We start from the raw sequence: 25502 nt of genomic DNA on the forward strand, positions 1-25502 counted from the left end.
GTTCCAGATGTAAGTGCCAGCACTTCTACTTGCATTAACTTTATTACACAAATAAGACATTTACAAAGCACGACATGAAAGGTATGTAACAAAACAGACATTGGTTTTACAAAAAAGTGCTTACAATTTTTTTCCGTGTGTGTTTTTCCCCTTTTTTGTTTTGTATTTAAATAAATAGTCTTGATGGCCTGTACATTCCCAGGCTGCTCTTTATACGATAGTGGAGACATGTTTGAACTGTAACATGCTACGGCCATGTGATCCACACAAGGAATAGACCCTGGGAGGAGACTCAAGGCAGAGTGGGTATTGGTGGCCATGGGTAGGGCTAGGCTGGCCACTTGCCACGTGGTTGCCATTGGGCTTTGATCATCAGAAGCAACAGTCAAAAGAAGGAGGTGCACTCCCCAAGGCCAGGGAGTGGGCGCGGCCACTCCTATTAATGCCAGCACCTTGCACAGGGCTGGGCACATTACCACCAGATGAGTTCTGAACTGAGCTGTACTCACCACATTCTGAGTGGTGCCTTCTCTTTGCCCTTAGTCAGCTGTAACCATCTTTGGAAGGGAGAGGAAGCAGATGCCCTTTTGGGGCTGCACTTGTGGTTGTCCCTCCTCCAGGTCCCAGAACAAGAATGACATATACATTTTCATTTTAAGTGTCAACTTCAAGCATCTGGATTCTGAAACTTCATCCAGACTTGGTGAAATAGAGCTGCCATGGGTTAGCAATGTCTGCCATAGGTAAAAACAGGGACAACAGCTGTATATGTACCATGAACTTGCTTTCCCTGTCCTAGAGTCTCCTTCTGAAAGCAAGAGAACAGGTTAACCGCGGCAGGAAGGAGGACTTGAGCTAAAACATGCTTACTAGCAACCTCTAGTGGAAAATGCACCAGGACACCAAGTAGTTCTGGAATTACAGGATAAGCTTGGGACAAATGGGTGCAAAACATAAATCTTGGTTATGCGTAGCCTGAGCCCTTTTGTTTGGGGTGGAAGAATTCTAACAGTATGGGGTGAATGTGAACGTGGCTGTGTCTGGCTTCTGTTCTCAGGAGTAGGTAGAACTGGCTTGGGCAAGGCTGGCTTGGGAAGCCCAGAGGTGCCTGGGGTTGGCACTCACCTAGGTAATGGGCACCCTCATTCTACCCAGAGATAGATCCTGAGTTAAAATTTGGACTGCCATTTCACTGGTCTCTTCCTGGCCCCCAGTAAATGATGCCCCTTCCAGAGAAGACCTGGCCTAGACCCTCTCAAGAAGTAGCCAACAAGGATCCCCTACTCTAACTGCCCCAACATTCAGAAGAGTCATTGCACAGATCAAATTCCATCTCTGCTATGTTCCCTGCTTACATGCTAGATAATAATGGGAGGCAGGGTCTATCCCCACCCCAAGTTTTCTCTTTCCTCTCCTTAGAATGACTAGTATCACTCTCAGTCTAGTGTGCCACATTCCTTTCCTTGATCCCCAGACCAGGGAGGTCTTTGTCTCCCCCCGCACCCCTAAGCCTCTGCTTCTTGGTCTGGGTAGGTCTCCATCTCTGCCCTGTTGGGCCTCTCAGGGTTGGTCAGTGTCTCTTCTCTTTCTGAATTAACTTGACATAACCAGACAGATGGAAATGATAAAATTAGAACATAGCTTTCCTTTGGGGACATCCCACAAACACTGTAGAGTTTTCCAGACAAAAGCAACAGAGTGGATAACATTGGGGGTTGTCAGCTATTCAGAATTCAGAGATGGTTCCAAGAAAGTAGTAAATAAAGGCCAATATGGGGGAAAGAAAACCTGTAAATCAGAAGGCTGTTGGCATTTCACAGTTCAATTCTGCCTTTTGCTATTGTTATCAGCTTAAGCTGAAGATGACTTCTGTTTAAATGGAAAAAATAGGCTGTTGTTTTCACCCTGATTCCAAATTTCAGGGAGTTCTGCCTTCTAAGAGGAGGACTCAGTGGTGCTCCTGGGTTCTCAGCAGGAGAGGGAAGGGCTGGGCCTGGAGGGCTGAGCTGGTGGTGGGCAGGATGGCGGACGGGGGTGGATGCAGAGGCGGGTGGATCCCTGGCCGCAGCCTGGACACTGGATCTCAGCGGCTGAGGGGCAGCTGTGGGGTGCCCACGGACAGAGGTGGAAGCGCCGGCAGCGTCAGTACTGAAAAAGGATGACCTGCAAAAGGAGGGCATGGCAGGTGGCTGAGCTGGGGGCCTGCCCCACCCTGTAGCTCCCCAGAGGACCTTAAAGGCACAGAGAATGAGGTGGGCTCAGGGGCCAGTCTGGGTTTAAGTCCTAGCTCTGTCAACTTATTTGCTGTGGGACCTCAGGCAACTCACTTCACCTCTCTGAGCCTGTTTTCTCGTCTACAATATAGGAATGTCAAAATCTCTCTTTTTCAGGGTCAGAAATATTCCAGTGAGATACAATGGCTGCAGCAAAAGTCTCTATTAGGCATTATTTCACTGAAGCCAAAACTCAACTCCATGTGAGGGTCTGCCATTATCTCTATTTCTTCTCTTTCTTTTATTTTTTTCATTATCTCTATTTCACAGGGAGGGCACTGAGACTCAGAGAAGTGGCACTGAGTGAGCCCATGATCACATAGCTAGGAGGATGGGGCCCCAGCACTGGAGGCCAGGCCCGGCTCCAGAGCAAGCTCTCTTTACTATGTCACATCACCTCTACTGCTCCAAGGCCACCATGACAACAGTGGCTGACTGCTTACTGCTTACCACCACGTAAGCACTGGATGGTAAGCTAAGTACCTCAAGTGTGTGCTTAACCTTCACAAAGCCAAGACATGCCAAGTGCCTGACACACAGCGGGAATCAAGACGGTCTGGGCCTCCCCCTCTCCTACCTAAAGTGCCTGGCTGACATCTCCCTGCTGCTGACACAGCCAGTTTCCTGAAGTTGAGCTCAAGGATTATTGGCTAGCTGCTCTGTAGGATGTGCCTTTCCACAGGAACTGTGAGGAGGAGGTTTCCAGTGGCCCAGAGACATCTGGTGGGCATGGCTACATGGCTGTTCCCTTTTCCGATTAGTAATGTTGCTTGCCCAGAATCAGTTACCGTGGGGGCATAGGAGTGATGAAGGAAAGCAATGATGACACTCTCCATAACAGTAGCTACAATAATAACCAACAGCTATGGAGCACTTCCTGCATGCCAGGCACTGTGCTAGGCTCTTTACACAGGTTATTGTATTTACTATCCGCAGCAATCCTAAATAGAGGGAACTATTATAATCCCCATTTTTCATATGTAGAAAAATTGCAGCTCATTGTGTTCCCAGGACTCACAGGGAGGTTATGGCAGAACGGAGATTTGGAGTCAGCCTGATTCCAGAGCTCACCTACCCTCCCTAACCCACTGGGACACTGCTCTACTTCAGCTTCTAAGGTGCCTGGATTTGGGCTCTTAATAACAGAAGCTCTCGGCTTGGTGCACATAGCCCAGTGGTTAGGATGCTGGCCCCATAACTGCCGGCAGGTTTGAACCCGGCCCAGGCCTGCTAGACTGCAACAAAAATATAGACAGAAATTGTGGCAGGCACCTGTAGTCACAGCTACTTGAGAGGCTGAGGCAAGAGAATCACTTAAGTCTAAGAGTTTGAGGTTGCTGTGAGCTGTGACACCATGGCAGGCACTCTACTGAGGGTAACATTGTGAGACTGACTCAAAAAAAAAGAGAGAGAGAGAGAGAGAGAGAGAAGCTCTCTCAAGAGGGAAGACCCTGGTAAGACCCTTCTCCTCCTGATCAGTGGGATTAGTCTCTCCCACTGATCAATGACAGCTTGGCCCAGATTTTTAAAAACATTTTGAATGCTGAAGCTGTGGGATCAGGGGACACAACCAAGAAGAAATGTGGTTCTGGAAACTGATTATGCAGCAGAGACAGAGGATGCCCCATGGGACACTGTTCTCCGGGCCAGGCCAGCACTGGTCCAGGTGAGTGGGTTCAGGGCCAGCACCAGGGGGATCCTGAGTCTCCTCACACTACTGGCCTAGAGGGCTTATGAGAAAGCCCACACAGTCCTATGCAGACCCCACATAGGCTGCACCCTGTAGCCCACCAGGGCCTATGGGTTTGATAAGATGAGGAAGGTCCCTGGGAGATGGCAAAAAGGCCTGGCAGTGGAAGGGCAAGAGGTCATGAGAGAGGAAGTGACACTTTAATGCAGAGCTTCTGGATGTGAAGTTGGGGACCAAAGTCCAGCAAGAGAACTCTGACTCAGCAAGCAAATCCAAGGGCTAGAAACCTTCCATAGCCAGAGCTGCCCGACCCCAGCCTGGGTCATCCTTCATTCTAAACCAGACAGAACCACAAAATTAGCTGAACAACCAGGAGGCAAGGGCTCCTCTCCAAGCACTGAGGCTAGCCCTATACACTTTCAACGCCAACTCCCTGTCCTCGTATAATACCCAAGCCCCTCACTCGACTGTTCAGCCCAAACCTCCCTTAAGCCATGCCAGCTCACTTCTGCAGTCTCAGGACTAGGCCTGATAAGACAAATGCCCCCTCCCAGAAGCAGCCAGCTCCAAGGCAGGCAAGGATCCAGGCCAGCTCTGCCCATGCTCCCCATGTGACCCTGGATGAGCATTGCTCAGTCTGAGCCTCAGTTTCTTCAGGTGTGAAAGAGGTCCTCACATGCTTCCTCCTGGGAGGCTGTGAAGAACGGGTCAGAGAAAGCAGCATGTAAACCAAGAAGTCCTGCACAAAAGGAAGCCATTACTGAACTGTGCAGACTTTAGAGTCCAACAGACCTGCTGCATCCCTGGACAAGTCATGTCACCTCTCGCAGTCTCCATTTCTTTACTTTTAGAATGACAAAGACCATCATCCACACCCACAAAGTGGCTGGCAGGTGTCAACCAAATGACATATTTAAAGTGCCTGCCTTAAATAGAGGAGGAGCTGAACAAATAGAGGTTCTCACTGTGAATATGACAATCTCAGGACAATCTCAAGAGAACATGGCTCCAGGAGTGTGCTCAGCTACCACCAGATTCTGCAGGAGTTTACATTGAGCACCACAATTTACTTATAAACTTATCTGTCCAATTAGTCTGTCTCTGCCTCCACATGACATACATTTCCCCAGGGCACCCAGCATAGAGAGCCTGGCACATAGTAGGTGCTCAATCAGGAGGCAGAACCAGACAGACTGTACTGAAGGAGCAGTCTTCCCCACCCAGCTGCCCATCATAACTGCATGGGCTGGGTACTGTTCATCCAAATTCCTGCCCCCCACCACTCCAGACATACCCATCAGACTCTCTGGGGGTGAGGCTTGAGAATTTGTATCTCTACATGCTGCTCATGGCAACAGACTCAGAACTGCGAGGCACAGGCAGTATGTAGGAAATATCTCTGAATAAAGGAATATGTGAGTGAATCAATGCACAGGTTCTAATGCAGACTTTGACCTTGAGCTACCTGAGCCTCAATTTCTCCATTTCTAAAAGCAGTTGCTTTCAAGGCTAGCTGAGGTATCTCAGAGCTGGGAAGGAAGGGAGGCTCCTACCCACTCTCTGGTTTCACTTTCATCTATATTTAAGATTAAACAAAGGGGTCCAAGTGCTTAGAAAACAAAGCCTTCAAGCCTCTGGACTGGGTGATGTCTAAACAGCCTTCTTGGTGTCAGTGCTAATGTCTAAGACAACCAGAGATCCTGATTTCACAGAAAAGGCCCTGCCAGTTGACGAAGGTTACCAGCTGGCCTGCTATTGCTGGACCTCACCAGCTCAAGGTATTCACTCTCAGGAGGTAGGAATGAAAAGGAAGAAGGAGAAGAATGAATGAGATGATTGGAGGCAGCAAGGCGTTACTGATATAAGCCTTCCCTGAAACCTCAAGTTTGAGTAAATTCACAAATCTGAAAAGGATAAGCCTAGATTTTTGTAGGGAGGGTGTTGAGGGTACAAGGTAGCCTCTGGAGCAGCCATGCACATACAGGAACCCACAGGCAGCTACTTGACTGAATTCCCTGGAGGTGCAGCGGGGCCTGGGCGCAACAACACACAATGCTGCCAGAAACCCATCCCTGGCAGGATGGCTCTGGCCCACCAGACCCATCCTGGCTCCATTTACCTTCTCACCCCGGTTGGAAAGCGGCCCATCCATATCGGCTTTGAGGTGGACGGGGGGTGCGGTGTAAGGCAGCCGGCAATGCACCTGCCCGCACTGTACCTGACCTGTGGATGAGAGGATGCCTTGGAGCCCATTCCCCAGGCTGCACATAGGATCCCGCCTGCCCCATGCTGTGCAAACTAGAGCTCTGAGACTGGTTTCATCTCTGCCACTTACCTCCTAGGTGGCCCTGGGCAAGATTTCAGTAGAGTCGGTGATGACACTGTATATAAAAAGTGCCATGTGATGGCTAGGTACAACTGTCCAGCTCACTGATAAACACTCCTAAATAAATGTGTAGTGAACACCTCCTGCAAACAAGGCTCTACCCCATCTATTCAGATCCTCCCTTAGCTCCTCATATGTTCATATCTCTTAAGTATCACAACTCTACTCCATGCCTCCCAGATGACTCTGCAGTCATAATGTCACCAAGCTATTTACAACTGAAACCGACACCAGCACTCACCCCTGCCCTCCCTGTCCTCCTCTGGGTTTTATTTTTCCTTCCTTAGCACTTATTGTGTGACTTGCTGTAGATTTTTATCATCCATTTGATATCACCTATCTGCCAATTAGAATGCAAGCTCTAAGAAGGCAGGATTTTTTGTCTATTTTTTAGATTCTTTTATTTATTTATTTACTTATTTTGTTAGAGACAGAGTCTTACTTTATAGCCCTTGGTAGAGTACTGTGGCATCATAGCTCACAGCAACTTCTAACTCCTGGGCTTAGGTGATTCTCTTGCCTCATGAGTAGCTGGGTCTGCAGGTGCCTGCCACAATGTCCAGCTATTTTTTTGTTGTAGTTTGGCAAGGGCCAGGTTCAAATCGGCCACCCTCAGTGTATGGGACCAACGCCCTATCAACTGAGCCACAGGCGATATCCTACTTTCTAGATTCTAGATCTTTGTGGATTTCCAGTATCTAGAATGAGCATTATTTAAATATTTCTTAAGTAAATGTATGTACTTTATTCCAACATCTAAAACTGTTTGGGAAAGTTCATCTTTGTCTCTGATCCAAATCACTCATGCTTCAGCATATTTCCCACTATGGTGGAAAAGTCTACTGCCTATCTCTTCCCTAGACTTCATTCTCTTTGGTCACAAGGAAAGAGCCTTGTACAATGACTTACAATTGACATGTAACTTGGAACAAGTCTCTATGCCTTTCTAAGCTATAGTTCTCTTGTCTGTAGAATAAAGCAGCTGTATTAAATTGGGGGTCCTTAACCTAGGGTATTTAGGGAATCCATAAATAGCCTCAACTTACTTAGAAAGCTATGTGTCTGTGTATTTTTCTGGGGTCTGGTTCCAAAGCTTTTATCAGATTCCAAGCTCAGAGGCGACTTTAGTTAACTGCAGAGAAAAAGTTCATTTTTCTAGGGTCTGGTTCTACTACTTTCATCAACCTCCCAGCTCTAAGGCTTCAGAAAAGTCAAGACTCTATGACTCCACTTAACTCTAAAGCAAATTGTTAGGGTCATGCAGGAAGAGTGGCAGGTCCAGAGATCTTCTGCTCCAAGCGGGGTTCCACCTCAAGGGGAAGAAGAACAGGCATCTCAGCCCCTTCTCTAGGCATCGAAGAAAGAAAGATCTAGAAGTATGTCGGCAGAATCCTAGCAGGGACTCTAGAGGCCATGGCCCCACTTCTAAGCAGGTCGCTTAGATCCATTACTGACTCCACAACAAGAATTAGCTGGTAGCCCAGATCCCAGGTACCCAGAGACCCCCTGGCCCTTGGCACTTTTAACGAGTGTTTAATAGGCTCTGTATAGCTTTAACATATGTCATTATTTAGAAAAGAAAGGGGAAAAAGTCCCTCCTACTGAGTAGATGGTTTGGAAATGGAACAGTATAAAGAGACCTGGTTTCCAACTAGCAACCTGGCACAGCAGACAGGACTCTGCACTCCTAGTTCTGCCAATCAAAACCACTATCACAAAAGCAGGTAATACAGGCAGTCCCCAGCTTATGAATGAGATAGGTTCTGTAGGTTTGTTGAATTTTTACATAAGCTAGAATAGGTAGGTGCATTTACCTATTACCAAAAAATAGACTCTCTTTGTAAGTGTGAGTTGTATGTAAGTCAGATGTGTGTAACTCGGGGACTGCCTGTACTTCTCTGACACTAAATGTTGAAGACTTTATTTATTTATTTATTTATTTATTTTTGGAGACAGAGTCTCACTTTGTCGCCCTCCACAGAGTGCCATGACAGCACAGCTCACAGCAACCTCCAACTCCTGGGCTTAGGTGATTCTCTTGCCTCAGCCTTCTGAGTAGCTGGGACTACAGGTGCCTGCCACAACGCCCAGTTATTTTTTTATTGCAGTTTGGTTGGGGCCTGGTTCAAACTCACCACCCTTGGTATGTGGGACCGGTGCCCTACTCACTGAGCCACAGGCACCACTCAATGTTGAAGACTTTAAATCAGTTATCTCATTTGATGCTCACAGCACTGCTTTGTCCTTATTTTTATAGATGGGAGAACTAGTATTCAGGGAAGCTAAGAAATGCCCAATGACACATAGCTTGTAAGTGGCAGGGCTGGGATGTGAAGCCGGGCAGTCTGACACCTAAGCCCACATTCAATCATTACAGAGTGCTGGCTCCCTCTAACTTACAGTAGGCCCTTGGTTCCTCATCTATTCAATGGGATGGGGACCTCTGATGGCTAGAGACACGGTCAGTAGTGTCTGACACTGGCGGGTATTCAGTAAGCAGCAGCTCTCTCTCTACCTCCCTTCTTTTTCCCTTTTACTTGGAGCCAGATAAGGGAGGATATGTGTGTGTGTGTGTGTGTGTGTGTGTACACACATGCACACGCGTGCATGCGTGTGTCTTGTGGTAACTTCTATTTTATTGGTCATGCCCAGCTTTGGGAAAACAACTGATAGAAACAATCACAAAGGGAAAGAAAGTCTGTGATGAGCACCTGCTCAGTGGCAGGTTCACTGGGTGGTCACCCCCCTGCCATGTCCAAGAGGCTGCTTCCTAACTCCTCCAGGCTTCTGCTCCAAGGTCACCTCACTATGACTTATGAGCATCTCCCCGGAGGGGTCACTGTGTCCCCACTCATCTCCACTCTGAAATGTGAGCCCCAGGACAGTGGCAGCTTTGGTCTACTGCATTTGCTGTCATGTTCCAGCACAAAGAACACACAAGGCACTCAGAATATATTTACTGAATGCATGCACAGACTCTCCAACCCTGGGAGGTAGGCATCATTGAAATCCCAGGTTCCAGATGAGGAAACTGAGCACTAGAAGGTTAGGTGGTTCGCTCAAGGCCTTAGCATCGTGGGTGTTCCCGCTGCCCTGGCCTTTTGCTCCCCCAAACACACTCTCGCCAGGATGCTTTCTGGGCCAGGACCTGCTGCATTCAGTTCCCCATCCACGTGCCTCTCTATGTCCTACTCATTCTTCCAGTCTCATCTTGCTGAGCGGCAGCTGGTCCCTACACCCTAGCATCTCCATAAACTCTTCCAGCACCTCAACAACAGGAATCACCCTCAAAACCACACGCTCATCTGTCTGGTTACTGTTCCACGCCTACCAGAATGCAGGCTCCGCAAGGCAGGGCCCTTGTCCCTCTTGTCCTCTCCTCAGTCCCTGGGTCTTGGCACAGACTGGGTGCTTTGAAACTGTTTTTGAATGACTGAATCCCTTGGCTCTGCTAAGGGTCCCGCCTCACTGAGGCAGAGCCGGGGAAATTAACACTAGCCCCAACCACTAGGTCCAAGTGACCTCAGAGGCTACGTCTTCACCCACGCGGCTCCTTCAGGCCTCCCCACGCCTTGGCCCTTGTGTCCCCCGCTGCTCCTCCGCCCTCCTCCCCGCAGGCCCAGAGACATCGCGGTCACTTACTCTCAATGTAGCCGTGCAGGGTGACCATGCGCGCCCGCTCCGGGCTGCTGAACGGGGAGTAGTGGATGTCGTCGGACAGGGCTGAGGGGAGGCGGGACGGGGGCGCCCCTGAGGGCGGCACTGGGTGCTGCGGCGTGTGCTTTTTATGACGCGCCCGGCAGTTTTGAAACCACACCTGGAACGACAGCCTCAGCAGCTTCAGCCTCACCGAAACTGGTAGAACATGCCGCCGGGGGACCCCAGGTGGGACGGCCTCGTAGTCTCCAGAAGAAGGGGTGGCCACGCGCACCCCCGACGCTCTGCTCCAGAGCCCAGCTACAAGCTAGAGGGCTCGCCCCCACGTCCCCGTGCCGCGCCCCAGAACGCCAAGGCCCCGCCCATCCCTGGTCTCACCTGGATGACTCTCCGGCTGAGGCCCGTCATGTCTGCCAGCTTCTGCAGCGTCTGTGCGTCGGGGTTGTTGTCCTGCGCGAACTGCGCCTGCATAACCTGCGGGCGCGGGAGGGCGGTGAGGCACCAGCCAGCCGAGGTCTCGGAGACCCCGGCCCAATCAGAGGCTCCGGCCTAGAGGCCACGCCCCAGGCAGCCGCAGCCCCTCTCCGCCACCCGCGGGTCCGGGCAGAGGGGCGGGGCCAGGAGGCCTCTAGCCCCGCCCACTTGAGGCCCCGCCCACGTCCCGGCTGTGGGCCGCCTGCCCGGATACCTGCAGCTGTTCGGCGGTGAAGGACGTCCGCGCGCGCTTGGCCGGCTTGGGCTGACTGTCCTGTTCAGAGGGCACTGCCCCCTCCAAAGTGAGGCCATTCCCTGGGGGCGATAGAAGCGGCTGACCACGCGTCCCCATCTCTTCTAGTGGCAGCCTGGAAAGGACGGGGGTGGGGGGAGCTTGTCCCTGGAAGGGTCAGGAGCAGGAGTTGGCTGGGAGCGGGATCCCAGGGTCCTAGTCTCTGAGCTCTTTGGGAAAGGGGTTTCTGTTTCTGAGAGTGCACTTAGTACTGGACACTTCTTTTTCGGTGTGTTCTTTATATCTCGAACTCCTAAAGAGAGGTGGCTTTATGCCCAGTTTATATGGGAGGAAATTGAGGCTCAGAGAGAAGAAAGCCCCTGTCCTAGACCTTTCCACTAGGATCTGAAAGCTGGCTGACCCTAATGTCCCAACGCGGAGGAAACCAAAGACTAGTGAAGATAGCAAGCAGGTTACAGGACTGTGATCCCAATTTTATAGAAATGAGTGGAAGAAAAAATGGTTGGAAGGATATATACCAAAGTGTTAACAGTGGTTTGCCTCCAGGTGTGGGATTATGAAGACTCTTTACTTTCAATATTCCTGTAAACTTTGAGGGTTTTCAGATTTTTTTTAGATGGGGGGGTCTCATTATGTTGTCCAGGCTGGTCTCAAAAGTCCTGGCAACAGCAATCCTCCCTTGGCCTTCCAAAGTGCTGGATTTACAGGCATAGCCACCATACCCAGCTACCCAGCCCTTTTGAGGTCTTTAAAACAATCAGATGTCACCTTACTTCTCTAAGGTTTAATTTTGTTAACTGGATATGTTAGATAGTTTATTCCCACTTACATTACTTTTACAATCATGCTAAAACACTAAATATATTCCATTTTACTTTTTAATACTTCATTTTTCTGAATATAAAAGTAATACATGGTCCCTATCAAAAACTCAGATAATTCTTATGAGCACAGAAAGAAAATAAAAACCACCAGTAATCCCACCACTCAGAGATAACCACTATTCATAATTTATTGTAATTTTTTTTTTTTTAGAGACAAGAGTCTCACTTTGTTGCCCTCAGTAGAGTGCCACAGTGTCACAGCTCATAGCAATCTCTAGCTCTTGGACTTAGACAATTCTCTTGCCTCAGCCTCCGGAGCAGTTGGTACTACAGGCCCCCACCACAATGCCCAGCTATTTTTTTTTGTTGTAGTTTGGCCGGGGCCGGTTCAAACCCACCACCTTTGGTATATGGGGCCAGCACCCTACTCACTGAGCCACAGGCACCACCCTATTATAATTTTTTTAATTAGAAAAAAATTATGTTTTGCAAAAACCTGAAATTTCTAAATACATATGCTGAAAAAATCTAGAAAGATACATACTAAAATATGAGAGAGGTGTCATTTGGAGTGATTTTTATTTTCTTTTTTCTTAACCACCTTTCCTAATTTTTCTACCTTGAATATGTGTGTTATATTTAAAAAGTAAAACAGTAACCACTTCTGAGAGTTAATCAATAAGAAGAAGCTGAGGGCCCCAGCCTTCAAGTTCCCTTGCATGAGTCTGTGGTCTGGTGGCTGTGAGGGCCAGGGTGTAAATGGCAATACTGTGATCAGGGATGGTCCTGGTTGGTGCAAGTATAGAAGGAGCCTATAGTCACTGACAGACCACGGTGTAGAGAAGCTCTGACTCCCAGAAGTCCACTATAGTCAAACTGCTAACTTCCACACTGCTGCAGGTAACTTCATAGAACACCGAATTCACTTGCTGCACACTTAGGCCCACTTAGCCCTGACCCTGACAGGAGAAAATGATGGTCCTAGTGTAGTCATAGCCAGGAACATTCTGGTGGTCCCTGACTAGTCCCAGGCTAGGGCCTAGAAATTGGGGTAGTTTGGTCCATAGCCCTTTTCAGAGAACTGGGGATGGAGCAGACATTTTGCAGTATTAAGGTCATATATGAAAGCAAGCAAGACAAGTATTGGCATGCCAGGCTTTTAGACACAAAAATAAAACTCAGGGAGGCAGTCACATCCCTGTAGCCTCCTCAGCTTTATAATGTCTGATTCAGGAGCCCTAAAGTTTGGGGATGAGGTATTACTATGGCATGGTCTAGTGCTTAAGACCTGGGCTTTGGAATCAGGCAAACCTATTAATTAGTATACAAACTTTGACAAGTTTGCCTGTTTCTTCTCCTATAAAATGAGGACAAATGATCTACTTCCTAGGGCTTTTGTAAGGATTATGTAAAATAATCCAAGCTACACAGAAGTTAGCAGCTTCCACAGACCCTGATAGGGGAATTAGGGGAAAGAGTCCTTGCCTCTGCTCACAGCCAAACTCCACTCCACTTCTCCCGCTCCCACCCCACATGTGAGTCAGCGCTCAAGATCCCTGGAGGACATGGAACTGTTCCTGGACCTAAGTGTCTCAGGGACTCAGAATCAAAAGAGATTTGGGGATCCTCCTAGTCCAGTATCTACCTCAGCTGGGGGACTGAGGAACACAGAGGAAAGGAAACTTCCCATGTAAGCACAAGCATGCTAGAGGAGTTGGGGGCTCCAGACTCAGAAACCTAGCCCTTTCCCCTCACAGCACCCCGGTGCAGAATGAAACCCACCCCCAAACCTCTGCCTTGGAGCTGCTAGGATGGGAGTTGGGAGAATGCAGACCAAGCCATCTTTCTGGGATTGGCCCAAACCAGGTTTCAGGCAGCTGGAGGGGATAAGCCCCAAACCCCATGAGAACTGTCCAGAGGCAGAGTGGGTTGCCCAGTCATGAGAATCCTCTCCAGGGTTCTGTAAGTGCCTCTCCACTTACAACACAGCCGCACATCTATCTTTGAGACCGTGGCCTATCCCTTAGCTCCATTTCACAGGTAAGGAAACAAGGCAAAGAAAGGTCATGACTTCTGACCCCCAAGCACAGGGCCAGAAGCTCTTGCTGTGTGTAACCTCACCCCCGCTCTGGCTCTGGGAAATCTGGGGCACTCCCAGTCCCTGGAGAAGTGTGGGCGGTTCCTGGGGTGCCGGAGGTGGGAAAGGGCTGGGGGCGGAGGTGCTGGGCGGGGCGGGTTGGGTACCGTTCTCCGCGGCCCTCTTGAGGTTCTCGATCATGGTGTCGTAGTGGATGCGGCACAACACCTTCTCCTCCACCAGGCCGAACTCCTCGCCCGTGGACAGCTGGCGCTTGCAGGAGAAGCAGGCGAAGCAGGCCAGATGGTAGGCGTTGCCGCGCGCCCGCCGCACCCAGTCGCTGGCATAGATCTGTCGGCCACACCGGGCGCACTTGGTCCCGAATCGGCTGCAGGTCGAGAGGGCAGGGACAGGAGTGGCGAGATTCAGTTTAGACAGGCTGTCTTTGCCCCCTCCACTCCTCAGTACCCTCTCTCCTGGCCTCAGGACATCACCCTTTGCTTAGATTTACTACCCCTGTCCAGCTAAGTCTCACCTTAGAATTTTCCAAATTTTCTACAGTAATCACTTATATTTGTATATTTTATTAATGTGTTCATTAAAACACACAGGTGTTAGAAAAACATAATAATAGGTGATTATTATTTATTATTAAATAGGTGAAATTTTGAGCACTAATTACTTGCCCAGAATGATTCTAAGTGTTTCATGTTGATTATCCCAGTTAGCCCTCATTGTGTGAGGAAAATGGACAGCAGAGAGGTAAAGTAACTCATACAAGGTCACACAGTTCCAAGGATAGGAATGCCAGCCAGTGTGACTCCAGAGATGAATATAAGCTATAGCCCCAAATGTAAAGAAGCTGGGAGTGTGTTGGAAGAAGAGATAGATATGCACTCACTGGCTGTTCGGCCCTGGGCAAGTTGTTTAACTTCTCCGTGTTCACATTTCCCTGGCCCCAGCTGAACTAGACAATAGCATTGACTGCTACTCCTTGTTTAGTGTTTTGCAGTCTACTAAGTACCCAGCTGGTCCTAGACTCTGGAACTAAGACTAAGGTTAAAAAAGCCCATCTCCAGTGTCCCCTGGCCCCTTAAGCCTTTCTTGATTCTGCTTCTTCCTCTTTTCCCCCATTTTGTAAGGTAGTGACTGGGATGCAGCTGCCCCCACCACCAGTCCTGAAGCCCTTCCTTCCAGGAAGCAAGAGTCTGGTTCACCCTGTCCCAGAAGTCAGCCTCGTGCCTGACCCCGCAGCATCAGGGAAGGGTTGTTCTTTAAGTGGGTCACTCACCTGTGATTCTGTCCCAACCCTGGCAGCCTCGGTTTCCTCTGGTGTACACTCTATTTCAGGGAATGGTGCCACCACTCATCCAGCCCCTCAAGCATGGAAATCTATACCATACACTCCTCCCTCTCCTCAACTCACATCCAGCCAATCATCAGGCACTGTTGGTTCTGTCTCCCAAGTATCTCTGGGATCCATCTCCTCCTCTCCACTTTCACAGCTACCCTCCTGGGCTAGCTCCCCATCCCACCCTGCTCTCTGCTATGTCCTCCAGGGACTCGGGGGAGGAGGTTTCCAGTCTCACCCCTGCCGACTCATCTTCCACAGGGCAGTCACAGCCAAGTTTCCAGTATGCCATGGAATCCCGTCCCTGCTCTGCTTACAATCCTATGGTGGCTCCACTCTACCCTCTGGTTTTGATCCAAAACCCTTGGGGTTTACAGAATACAACAAACCACATCCCGTTCAAGTTGATCTTTTCCAAATTCGAGATCTCCCACCCTCTCCACACCCAAGGATAAATCCCAGCCAGCCACAATGGAAGGTCAGTCCCAGGTCTTCATGGTCTCCTCCAAAGCACTTTCCCACCCCCAGACCTTTTCGCTGACTGCTCCCACTCCCGACATATACTCGCCCAGAGTCCCACAGCTCCCAGCACCACCCTCTCAGAATTGATCGTACAGGTTGGTAAATGGTTCCTCATTCTCCCCTTCCACCTTCCAGCTTCCTGGAGTGATGGTGGCAGGGGTGAATCGAGAAGATTTGCCTATGTGTCCCCAGGGCTCGCACCCTTCCACCCCAAGGAGCGAATGGTGGAAACAGCAAAAAACGCTCAGGTTACAGCCTCGCCTGCCTTAGCACATTCAAGCAAATGTCTATTGCAAAAACAAAACAAAAACGGTGCTGGGTGGTATTGAATGCGGGACCGCAGAGGCTTCGGCACTGCCGGCTCCCAGACACAACCCCAACGCCACTCTGTTAAGGAACGCAAGGGATCCTGCCGCGGTCGTCGCGATTAGCTCAGGCGACGCTGCTCACCTTTGCCGAGTCAACCGCCCCCCTAAGCAGCCGCAGTTCTTGACCTCGGAAACGCGGTTTCCCTTGGGGAGAGCCCAGCGGAACCCCTGTTCTCTGTCCCCAACACTGCAGTAAAAGGGAGAGGAAACTACTTTGCCCAGCCCAGTCTACTCCTGCGGAAGGGCCGACCCGGGGTTACGCAGCCCGGCAGGTGGCATCCGGATTGGGAGCACTTTCCGGCCTCTGAGCTGAGGCTGACTTTCGATTAAGTGAGCTTCGGAAGGGGGGGCAGCCGTGCGCAGAGCCCTTGCTGCGGGCCACGCCGAGGTACTGGGGCGCAAGCCTTCATTGCACCCCCTCGGCTTCGTGGTAACCCGATGAGGTGGGGACTCTGGAATCGGTTTTTCATACCTGGGAATCGGAGGTTCAGGAACCACAAGTGACTTGCCTGAGACCACACAGTGCGGTCCCGAGGTTGAGGTCCCTCTGAGGTGCAAGAAGTACCTCGAAACTTCGGAGCAGCCGGACTGACGACGAAGAGAACTGGGATTCGGGTGGTTGAACAGGATGGGGGCCCGGTCTAGCAGTGCGCCGTGTCCCTTCTCTGGGCCACGGGTTCTGAAACTCCCGAGAGCCGGGCAAGGGGCCCACACGCCTCTGGAAAGGTGGGAGGCATCCTTAGGGGGCCGGCAGGGCCTGGAGCAGGTATGGTCCCCGCCTTCAGAAGCCGGTTAAGAGCGGCTGAGTCTCTGGCCTGTGGTCTCTGTGCGCCGCAGCTGGTACGCTGCCGCAGCGTGCAATCCTGAATCCTCCAGCTTGGCTCCGTGGGATTTTTCGTCCTCGGCCCGGAACGCGTCTGAGACTCCCTGCGCACCCCTGATCTTCCTGACCCACGAATCCCTGTAGGTCACAGTATTCCCATCCCCTTGTTCTGAGGAGGGCACCAAGAGTGACCTCTCAAGAACTTTCTCACCCTCTGCATGTCACCCCAAATGCCTGGTGCTGTCTCCAGTCGTAGGATCTCCCTGAGTTCCCCGTGGCTCAGCCCAGACTGCAAAATCATCCTGGCACTTGGATCTTTGGGGTGGGAGTAGAGGGTCATTATGCAGATGCCAAGCCTTGGCTGTTCCTGCGGCATGTCCCCCACCCAGGACATGGAGCAGGGCACAAAGGGCACAAGGAGGCTTAAGGACCAAGGCTCTGACAAAACGACAGACTCCTTCCCCAGGGGGGAATGAGGCCTGAGCCACTGGATTCCGGAAGCGGCAAAATCCGCAGCAGAGACAACGAAACTCCAGGAAACGTTTGTTTGGGAGCTGCGACCAGATCGCCAAAAGGATTAGGGGGCGCACCTACTGCCACTCTAGCCTTGCTATGAGGACCAGGCCCTACCTGTCCCTCTTTGAATCTCTGAGCGCCTTGGTTGTAAAGACGCAAAGCACTGAGGCGCTGGAAAGGTGTCTGACAGATAATGCGCATCCCAGCAACTGCTGAAAGGAGTAGAGTGGGCACCGCACCCGCCATGCCCTCCACCCGTGAATGGGGAGTGGAGATATTTAGGGCACTGGCGGTTGTGCGGAGGGAGCTCCCGGCCCTTGACCAAGTCTGGCTCACTTTCCCAGCCTACTTACCCTGGATACCTAGTTGGATCGAATTATTTGTTGGATGCATGAGCCCATTGGAATTTCACCACCATTCCTTCCCCCATTATTAACCTACCCCTTTTCTGCAGGAGGAAAACAAAGTTCAGCGTGGGACAGGCAATGTTACAAAGCTATTGAGCGGAGGGGCTGAAAATCAAACTGGAGTTCACTATTTTAGGTTTAAGACGCTCACTTGATGGCCTTAGAGAGACCTTATGAAGTGAACATGATGGGTTGGAGGGCGAACCCTTCCTATTCTCTCGGCTCCTTCCCTTCTATGCAAACCCTTTGGAAAAGCTGGAAAAACAGAACCAGCAATTAAGAGGTTAAAACGGCCCTGCCTCGGAGGTCCCGGCCCAAGGCCCCTCCCCCAGCCCCCCTCTCAGCTCCCCCAACATCTGTCCCCCAACAGCTGGCGGCTGCTGGGCCTCGCTCTGCCGTGGTGGGGGGCCGCTTCCAGGCTTCGAGGCTCCCTTGGGACCCTCGCTCTGAGGGAGGGGGCGGGGTTCTCCCGCTGGAGACCGTGAGCAGAGCTCCAGCTCCAGGTGGAAGGTCTGAGAAGGCTGGGGGCTTGCCCTAAGTCTTTTGGGTAAGGCAGGAACAGGAACTTTAGCCTCCTGGGCACTCTGTGAACCTATGCCCCCATAAACATAAGAGGAGGCAATTAACCCTTTATTCTCCCTTCCCATTATCAGCAGGCAGCAGGGCCAGGGACCAGGGTGACCTAATTTTGACAAAGTTGCTCCACTCACAGGTCTCTGAGGTCACTCCTGCCCTAGTGCTTCCAGGGCCACCCAGGGAGAGTCACACATCAGAGCCAACAGTGGTGCTCCATGTGTGAAGCCAACCAAACTGGGCAAGGAATCTTAGGACCAGCAGGGGCCTTTGCCATTCTATCACCCCAAGATGCACATAGAGGGGCTGACATACCTCACCTACAGAAGAGAATGGAGTGTTTAGGGTTAAGGATGGTGGAGTCAGGAAATGGGGCTTATTATCCAGCCTCTGACACTTAACTGTGTGTCCTCACCTTCCAGGGCCTCAGTACACCCCACCACCAGCACTACAGTGGGGATTTATAAGAGTATCCTATACGTATTTGGACTGGAGGGCTGCATGGGATAACCCAGGAAAGAAAACCCAGTTCCTTCCTGGCTTAGAGAACAGCACCATACCCTCTGATGATATGTGTCCTCCTCCCTATCTGGCCCCTCTTCCATGTTCTCTCTATGTGACCCTGGGCAGGACACTTTCCACTTTCCCAGAACATCGATTTGCTCAACCAGACAATGGGTGCAATGCTCCAGGAGGCTGAGAGAGCCCGGAGGGAACTGCAGGTCAGGCTGAGCCCTATTTGCAGGGCAGCAGCTGCAATTAGGTGGGCATGGGGTCTGTAGGAGACTGTCTGAGGATGTGGTTTCCAGGGGCAATGGAAACGTGAATGCCCCAGCAAGGAAACCTATTCCTCCCTCCCAGGATTTTCTTTAGTTCTTGGAAGAAGACAAAGAAAAATGGTCTTAATGAAAAAGTGAAGAAATTAAAAGCCCTATCACATTTCTCTGGTAGTAATTTTTTTCTTCCAGGAATCTCAGAGAGTAATGGGAAGCAGGGATCTGGTTGAGCCCATAAAGGTTGGTGAGTGTCCTGTTTGGAGTATGAATTGAAGAAACTGAGGCAGAAAGTTCCTGTGACCCAGCCGAGGACAGATACCTAGTGGAAAAGCAACCCCTCCTAACAATGCAAATTAGTCAGGAGCAGCACTGGACCTCACTGATTCCCCCCATGTTTTGAAGCCCCCCTCTCTGGTGAACTTAGAGTTCTTTCCTAACCTCTAACTTCCTGAGCCACCAATGCTGGCTCTGCCAAAGGAGACCGAAGGGAGGGAATAAGATGTTATTGAGAAGGGTCAAGGGAGGAGATAGAATGGAGGAGAAACCCTTCCCTGGGGAAAAAGATCAGAGATTAGAGGGCCATGGGACTCCAAGGTGCCCCCTCCATGGGGCCTTGGCTATTCCCTGCCCCCCATCTCATTGGGAGATCTTGGCTTCTTTTGGGGGAGAACTCCAGCTCACCACTCACCAGACCTTTGACTCTGGACTTCAGGAAACAAAAGCCTAGAGAATCTCTCAGCACCTGACCCCTCCCAAGTCCCACCTCTTGAGAGGGAAACTTTGCCTCCCAAGCCATCATTCATGCCCCCTAGGAAGACCTTCATAGCAGCCATCCAGGACTATGGTTATAGTGCAGTGCAGACAATAGTCCTTGCCAGATACTCAGCAGCTTTTTCTCTTCCTTTTTGTGGTTTTTATTGTTTTTATTACAGGTGGGGCTGCCAGGGATAGGTTATGCCCACAGGGAAACCTGGCAGCACGCAGGTGGGGTTGATCAGAAGAACCACTCAATTCTACCCTCAGCCCTGGGAATATGATGAGTTTTTATTGCTTCCATTTTCATAATCAGAAATCTGATTTAGTTTTGCTTTGGGAGCTCTTATCACAGGAAAAGGAGTAGCACTTAGAACCTGCAGCCCAGAAATGGCCCAGCCCCATCCCTCCAGGCAGGCCCTGGTCTTCAAGCTGCCTGGGGAAATGCCATCACAGTCTCATGCCCAGCATCCACCTTGCCCAAATGGTGACAATGGTGATAATTGAGGCATTCATACCAACTGCCATTTAGGGAGCCTTTACACAGACTTCCCCTTAACAGCAGCCTCCTTGGCAGCTCAGGGAGACAGCGCTGGAAATGGAGAACTAAGGGCAGAAAGATTCAGTGACTTGCCCAAGGTCATAACTGGCTTGGACAAGCCCAGTCTCCTGCCTTTTCCCACAATGGCTGCATATCCTAACCTCTACCCTACTCCAGTGGGAAGAGGGACCCTGGAATTAGTGGAGGTTCTGAACAGTGGAGTTTTGACTAGTTTCAAGGTCTAGTAAAGCACGGCATTCAAAGAAGCTCAGTCTAGGAGCACAGGCATGAGCCGGAGCTGGAGACGCAGGGAAGAAAATTGGGTAAGTGTCCAGTAAGGCTGCTAGGTCTGTTGTCACCAGGAGAGCCAAGGAAAGAGGGTCTACCCTGACATACACCAACCTGCTGGGTTCCACAAGCTGGAGCCCTGAACTTGGTAGCTGATGAATCCAAGGAGCCCCCAAACAGCACCTGGTTTGTTTTGTACCTATTGGAGTCAGGCCTAGAACAGGGAGGTGGCTAGACAGTGACTCCAACCTCTATTTCCTGCCCAGGACCAAATCAACAGTCATATGGGACAGTAGGATGAGACATCACACTCTGGTTACACACCACACAATGATAACCCCCTTCTGACCACACTCAGCAGTCCACATACACAAGTACACATTCACATCACACCCTTTATCCCTGGTCCAGATGTAACCCTGTCCTAACCACCTTGCACGCACACATACACATACAGCCTCAACATTTACATATTACACCCTTGAACTAAAAGACAAATCTTTGTCGATAAAGGCACACACATGCTATCCACATACCCCTGACCCTGCTCAGTGATGCATTCCCCAGCACCATGCACAGATCCGAGACAATACCCAAACACACATGCTCCTAGGATGCTGAGTCCTAGGCCACCTGGTCAAGCCTCCCACCCCCAATACCAGCCCCACACATACTTTTTCACATTCATCACATAAAGGAAGCATCCACCTCTTTAAACATGCCTCCCACGGTTTCCTCAGAGTACCAGCCCCAAATGCTGTAAACTTCCTCTTAGATTCAGGGTCCTCTCTTTTCAGGTCCCTGGAGGTTCAATGCTAGGGGTAAGGGGAGAAGACATTGCCTTCTGCCATTATTCTCTGACTTTCAGAGGTTCTTTCTGGGGTAGGGGCTCTACCCAGGAAAATTGAAGCCATCATGTCTTCCCATGCAAGGATGGAAGGATGTCTGTGAGGTGTGGGGGTGGTTATAAGGGAGCAGCTTTCTCTGCTTCCTGACAAAGCACTTGGGAACAGGAGTCCCTCCCAGGAACCAATTCTGCACCACTCTCCATAGGCCCAGCGGTCAGGCCTCTGGGCTGGTTCATCTTCCCGCTGGGGTCAGGGGGGAAGATAGATATCTCTGTCCCTGACCTTACAGTGACCTCAACCCCGTGACCAGGTCAGGCCCGGCGTGGCTAGAAGCAACACACAAGCAAGGGGCGCAGAAGTGACGCGGCTGAAGGCTGTCATGATTTACCAGGTCGCAGGTTCTGCAGCGCCTGCCTCTCCCCTTCCCGGTCATTGCAGCCCAAAGTCGGAGCCTAGACCCGGGAGAGGCCCAAACCGAAGGGCAGAAAACCACAGCGAAACTAAGACTGGAACAGGCATGGTAGGGGGAACATGCAGGACCCCAGACTCAAAATGTGACCCTTAGCGACAATGCCCGGGTATGAGTTGAGCCAGAGACAGAAGTTGGGGTTTAGGATTAGGCACGTGGATACAGAATCAGATCTGAGAGGGATGCGGCGCTGGTGCTTGGGGATGGACCAGACACGACCCCTGAGAGGAGCGCAGGTCAGAGCCAGGACAAGAGTCCAGAGCACAGCTCAAGATCTGGCCCAGGAGAGACCCCGCGACTGGAGTCGGTGTAGGGTTGGAACCCAGAGCCGGAGCGCACCGGAATGCAGCCAGATGGCAGCTGGGGTTCAAGAGGGTCGGGGCCAGAGCCAGGGATGTCAGAGCTCGACCGAGGCACTCAAGGTCGGAACCGGAGCCCGAGATTCAGGCAGAATTGAAGACGGATCCAGAGATGCTACCGAACCCACAGGACCGCGGGAACAGGCGACAAATCGCAGCCCGAATCTGTGCAGGCATCAGCCTGGAACTCTGGGCTCGCAACGATGAGAGCTGGTGGGCTGGGCCCGCGCGGAAGCGTCTGGGGTGGACTCGCGATGGCGGGCCGCTGCAGCCAGGACCCCACGCCTCAAAGGTGGGCAGAGGATTGCCTGCCGCAACACTGCTGGCCCGATGGCCCAGCCTACCTGAAGTAGTCCATCTTGCAGAAGATTTCCTTGTTCTTGATGTAGCAGCTGTTCTGCTGCCTCAGCGACGTGCGACACACGGAGCACTCAAGGCACCGCACGTGCCAGATGAGGTTGTTGACCTGGGGAGAGGGCGGGGATGGGGTCGGCTCAGCACGGGCCTCTTCACGCGGGGCCCAGCCTCCCCCGCCCCATTTGCAGTCAGAGACTCTGGAGCACAGAAGGTGCATGTGACTCCCCTATTTTTCTTCGGTAATACTGAGGCTCGGGGAAATAGACATAATCTCCATTTTTCAGACGGAAACCGGGTGATGCTGAGACCCTAAGATTTGTCCAAAGCCGCACAATCGGGCAGCGGCTGAGCTAGCATTTAGAATTAAGTGGACCTGGGGCCGGCGATGCTTCCCTGAGTCCTCTGGGCTGCACCCCGCACCCGGCTAACACGCGCCCTACAACTACCCCTGTCTCACCTTGAGTAGATACCGGTCCAGGATCTCCAGGCCGCAGCTGGAGCAGATGTTCTTGCCAGCAGACGGCACAGAGGAGGCGGCTGAGGGCGGCGAGCAGACAGATGGTGTGCTGGGCGTACATGGGGAGGCCCGACCCTCATCCTTGTCCAGAGCTCCTGCCAGGGCCTCGGCGTCCGACTGAGCCTGCGGTTGGGGAGAGATGGAGAGCGGAGCTCTGAGCCGGGCACACAGAGTTGCCGCTGTCTCAGAGACCAATATGCGGCCCCAGCACACCAACGGACAACGAAATCTCCCCGGGACGCCGCGCTATAGACTGAAGGAGAGGACTTCAAGGCCCTATTGGAAAGGAAGGGACGATCCCAACTTTCAACGCGCGCATTCTGGGTGCTAGTGGCCGTCAAAGTCCACATTCCTGGCCGGGAAACCCGGGCTCTGAGAGGGGCGGCGCCCGACAGGAGTCCCCCAGGCGGACGGGCAGCGGTTCGCGGCCAGAAAGCCTGGTGAGGTCCCTAGGGCCGGGCCGCCAGGGAACAGGGAACCGAAGGCAGAGCCAAAGGGACTCACCATGGCGGGCGGCGCGGTCCCTTCAAGACAGCGGGTGGTCGCTTTGCAGCCGGACCCTGGCTGGGCCATCACCTGGGGGTGGGGGGAGGGAAAGCAGGCGGCGGCGGCTGCAGAACTGGCTCAGCGCAGCCTGAGCCCAGCGCCTCCCCGCGCCTGTTATATAAACCAGCGCTGAACAATGAGTCCTAACTTTGTAGTGGGCATTTAAAGCCCTTCCCCACAAAAGCGGTGTCTCTCTAATGAAGCAATTTGAATTTGGATTGGATTTTTTCCCTCTCTCTCCCCCTCTCCCTGCACTTAACCCGTGGCTCTTGAAGTAATCGCTTAGTTCCCTTGCAATCCAAGCCTCTGAGGGGGAAAAAAAACACGCGCACACACACAAACTACCTGCAATTAGAAATTGTCGTGAATGCCCAAGATAAGAGGTAGCCAGAGTGTCAATTCCAACTGTCAATCAGTGAGATCCATCAGGCCGCCCAAAGAATTGCAAATTTGATTTTTTAATGGTAGTAATTAAAAATCGAATTTTTTCTCTCTCCACCCACCCCCCCTTCCTCGCTCCCTTCTACTCCTCTCCGCACAACATGCAAAAAGGAGAAAAGAGAGAAAGAAAGAAAATAAAAAGGAGATGGGGGGTGGTGAATGAGGAAAATAAACCCCAGAGTGCCGGGAGCATCGGCCCGCCAGCGTGACACGCGCTGCGAAATCGAAGCGGCTATACTGACACGGATTCGGGCGCCTTTCGAGGGCCAGTCGGAGGGAAACCCGGAGCAAAATGGAAGGAGAGATCGGGGGCGAAACGGGACTCAAAAGGGAAAAGAGAGGCGTCCAAGAGGAGGAAAAAGCACCCTCCAGCCCCTCGGCGCGCCCGGGACCGGCCCCGCGTCGGGATTCTCAGCTTTGCTCCCGCACAACCCCCGGCGCATCGGCGCTATCAGCGCCTATTCAGACGGACAATACCGGCCTCGCCTCCTCTTGATTCGCCTGTGTCTTTGCTAAATCGCTTTTTGAGAAATTCCTCCAACATTTGCATAATGTGTTCCCGCTTTCCGCGACCCCCCCTCCGCGCTCGCGCTCGCTCACACACTCACATCCACACACTCGCAGGCGCACCCCCGCACCCCTCCTGCCTGCCGCCGCCCGCCACCCGGCCCGGCCGCGCGGGGTCCCGGCCTCTGCCCGACCCCGGCCCGGCCGCCCGGCGCTCGCTAGCTGGCTCACCTGGTCGGTGGCGGGGCCGCCCTCGGCCGGCAGCCGGCAGCCCTCGGGCAGCGCCGGGGCGGCGTTCTCATGCTTCCAGTACATGGGCCGGGGAGCGGCGGGCTCAGCCGGGCGCAGCGCGGAGAGCCGCGCCGAGGGGGGCCACCGCCGCAGTGGGAGCAGAGGCTGCTGCGGGAGCAGGAGAGCGGAGACGACGGCCTCGTCGCCCCGGGCCTGGCCCTAGCCCCTGCCCCCGGCCCGTGCACAGCCTCGGCCTCCCTGGCTGCCGCCGCCGCTGCCTCGGAAGAAGGTCCCGACAAACTTGGAGAGGCCCCCGCCCCCTCCTTCTCCTCCTCCTCCCCCTTCTGGTAGTCCTCCTCTCCCTCCTCCTCCCTTTCCTCCTCCTCGTCCTCCTCCCCCTCCAGCTGCGGCGGCGGCGGCCGCCCTGCCGCTGGAGCCCAGCTCAGTTCAAGATGAGTCATGCGTGACCAATCCCCTCCCCTCCAAGGGAAAGCAAGACACACACAACAAGGCAGAGACTCAGAGACATACACACAGACACAGAGACACACAGGAACTCAGAGCTGCTGATAGAGATACTCAGAGACGCGCTGCGGTACAAAGGCACCGGAGGACACATATCCATACAGCTCTCAAAACCACCCTTCCTTCAAGGGGCACCCTCACCCTCAGGTA

The 25502-nt window shown here is 52.2% G+C and overlaps 1 protein-coding gene across 4 annotated transcripts; it reads right to left on the reverse strand.

Moving 5' to 3' along the window:
• LHX6 (LIM homeobox 6) lies at nucleotides 1–25012 on the reverse strand. Of its 4 annotated transcripts, XM_003785268.2 has the most exons (10): nucleotides 24828–25012; nucleotides 23607–23678; nucleotides 23043–23225; nucleotides 22573–22694; nucleotides 13802–14022; nucleotides 10695–10795; nucleotides 10385–10480; nucleotides 9992–10166; nucleotides 6083–6186; nucleotides 1–2163 (listed from the first exon to the last, which is right to left on the reverse strand). In XM_003785268.2, exons 1-10 carry the CDS (start codon nucleotides 24909–24911, stop codon nucleotides 2143–2145), a joined length of 1179 nt encoding a protein of 392 aa, XP_003785316.1. In that variant the 5' UTR covers nucleotides 24912–25012; the 3' UTR covers nucleotides 1–2142. The 4 variants fall into 4 exon arrangements, with proteins under 4 accessions (XP_003785316.1, XP_003785317.1, XP_003785318.1 ...); XM_003785269.2 differs by lacking the exon at nucleotides 6083–6186 and having other exon boundaries at nucleotides 24828–24976; XM_003785270.1 differs by lacking the exons at nucleotides 6083–6186; nucleotides 24828–25012 and adding an exon at nucleotides 24482–24603.
• Between the last annotated feature and the right edge of the window lie 490 nt (nucleotides 25013–25502).

Source organism: Otolemur garnettii, unplaced genomic scaffold, assembly GCF_000181295.1.
Source record: "Otolemur garnettii isolate 467f Iridium unplaced genomic scaffold, OtoGar3 scaffold00014, whole genome shotgun sequence".
In the NCBI taxonomy this organism is placed as follows: Eukaryota; Metazoa; Chordata; class Mammalia; order Primates; family Galagidae; genus Otolemur; species Otolemur garnettii.

Coding starts and splice junctions, on each gene's coding strand:
- LHX6 (XM_003785268.2), bottom strand. CDS start 24,911: ATGTACTGGAAGCATGAGAACGCCGCCCCGGCGCTGCCCGAGGGCTGC. Junction 23,679..24,827: donor GCGGCCCCGCCACCGACCAG/GTGAGCCAGCTA, acceptor CCCCACCCCCAG/GTGATGGCCCAGCCAGGGTC. Junction 10,481..10,694: donor TCACCGCCGAACAGCTGCAG/GTATCCGGGCAG, acceptor CCGCGCCCGCAG/GTTATGCAGGCGCAGTTCGC.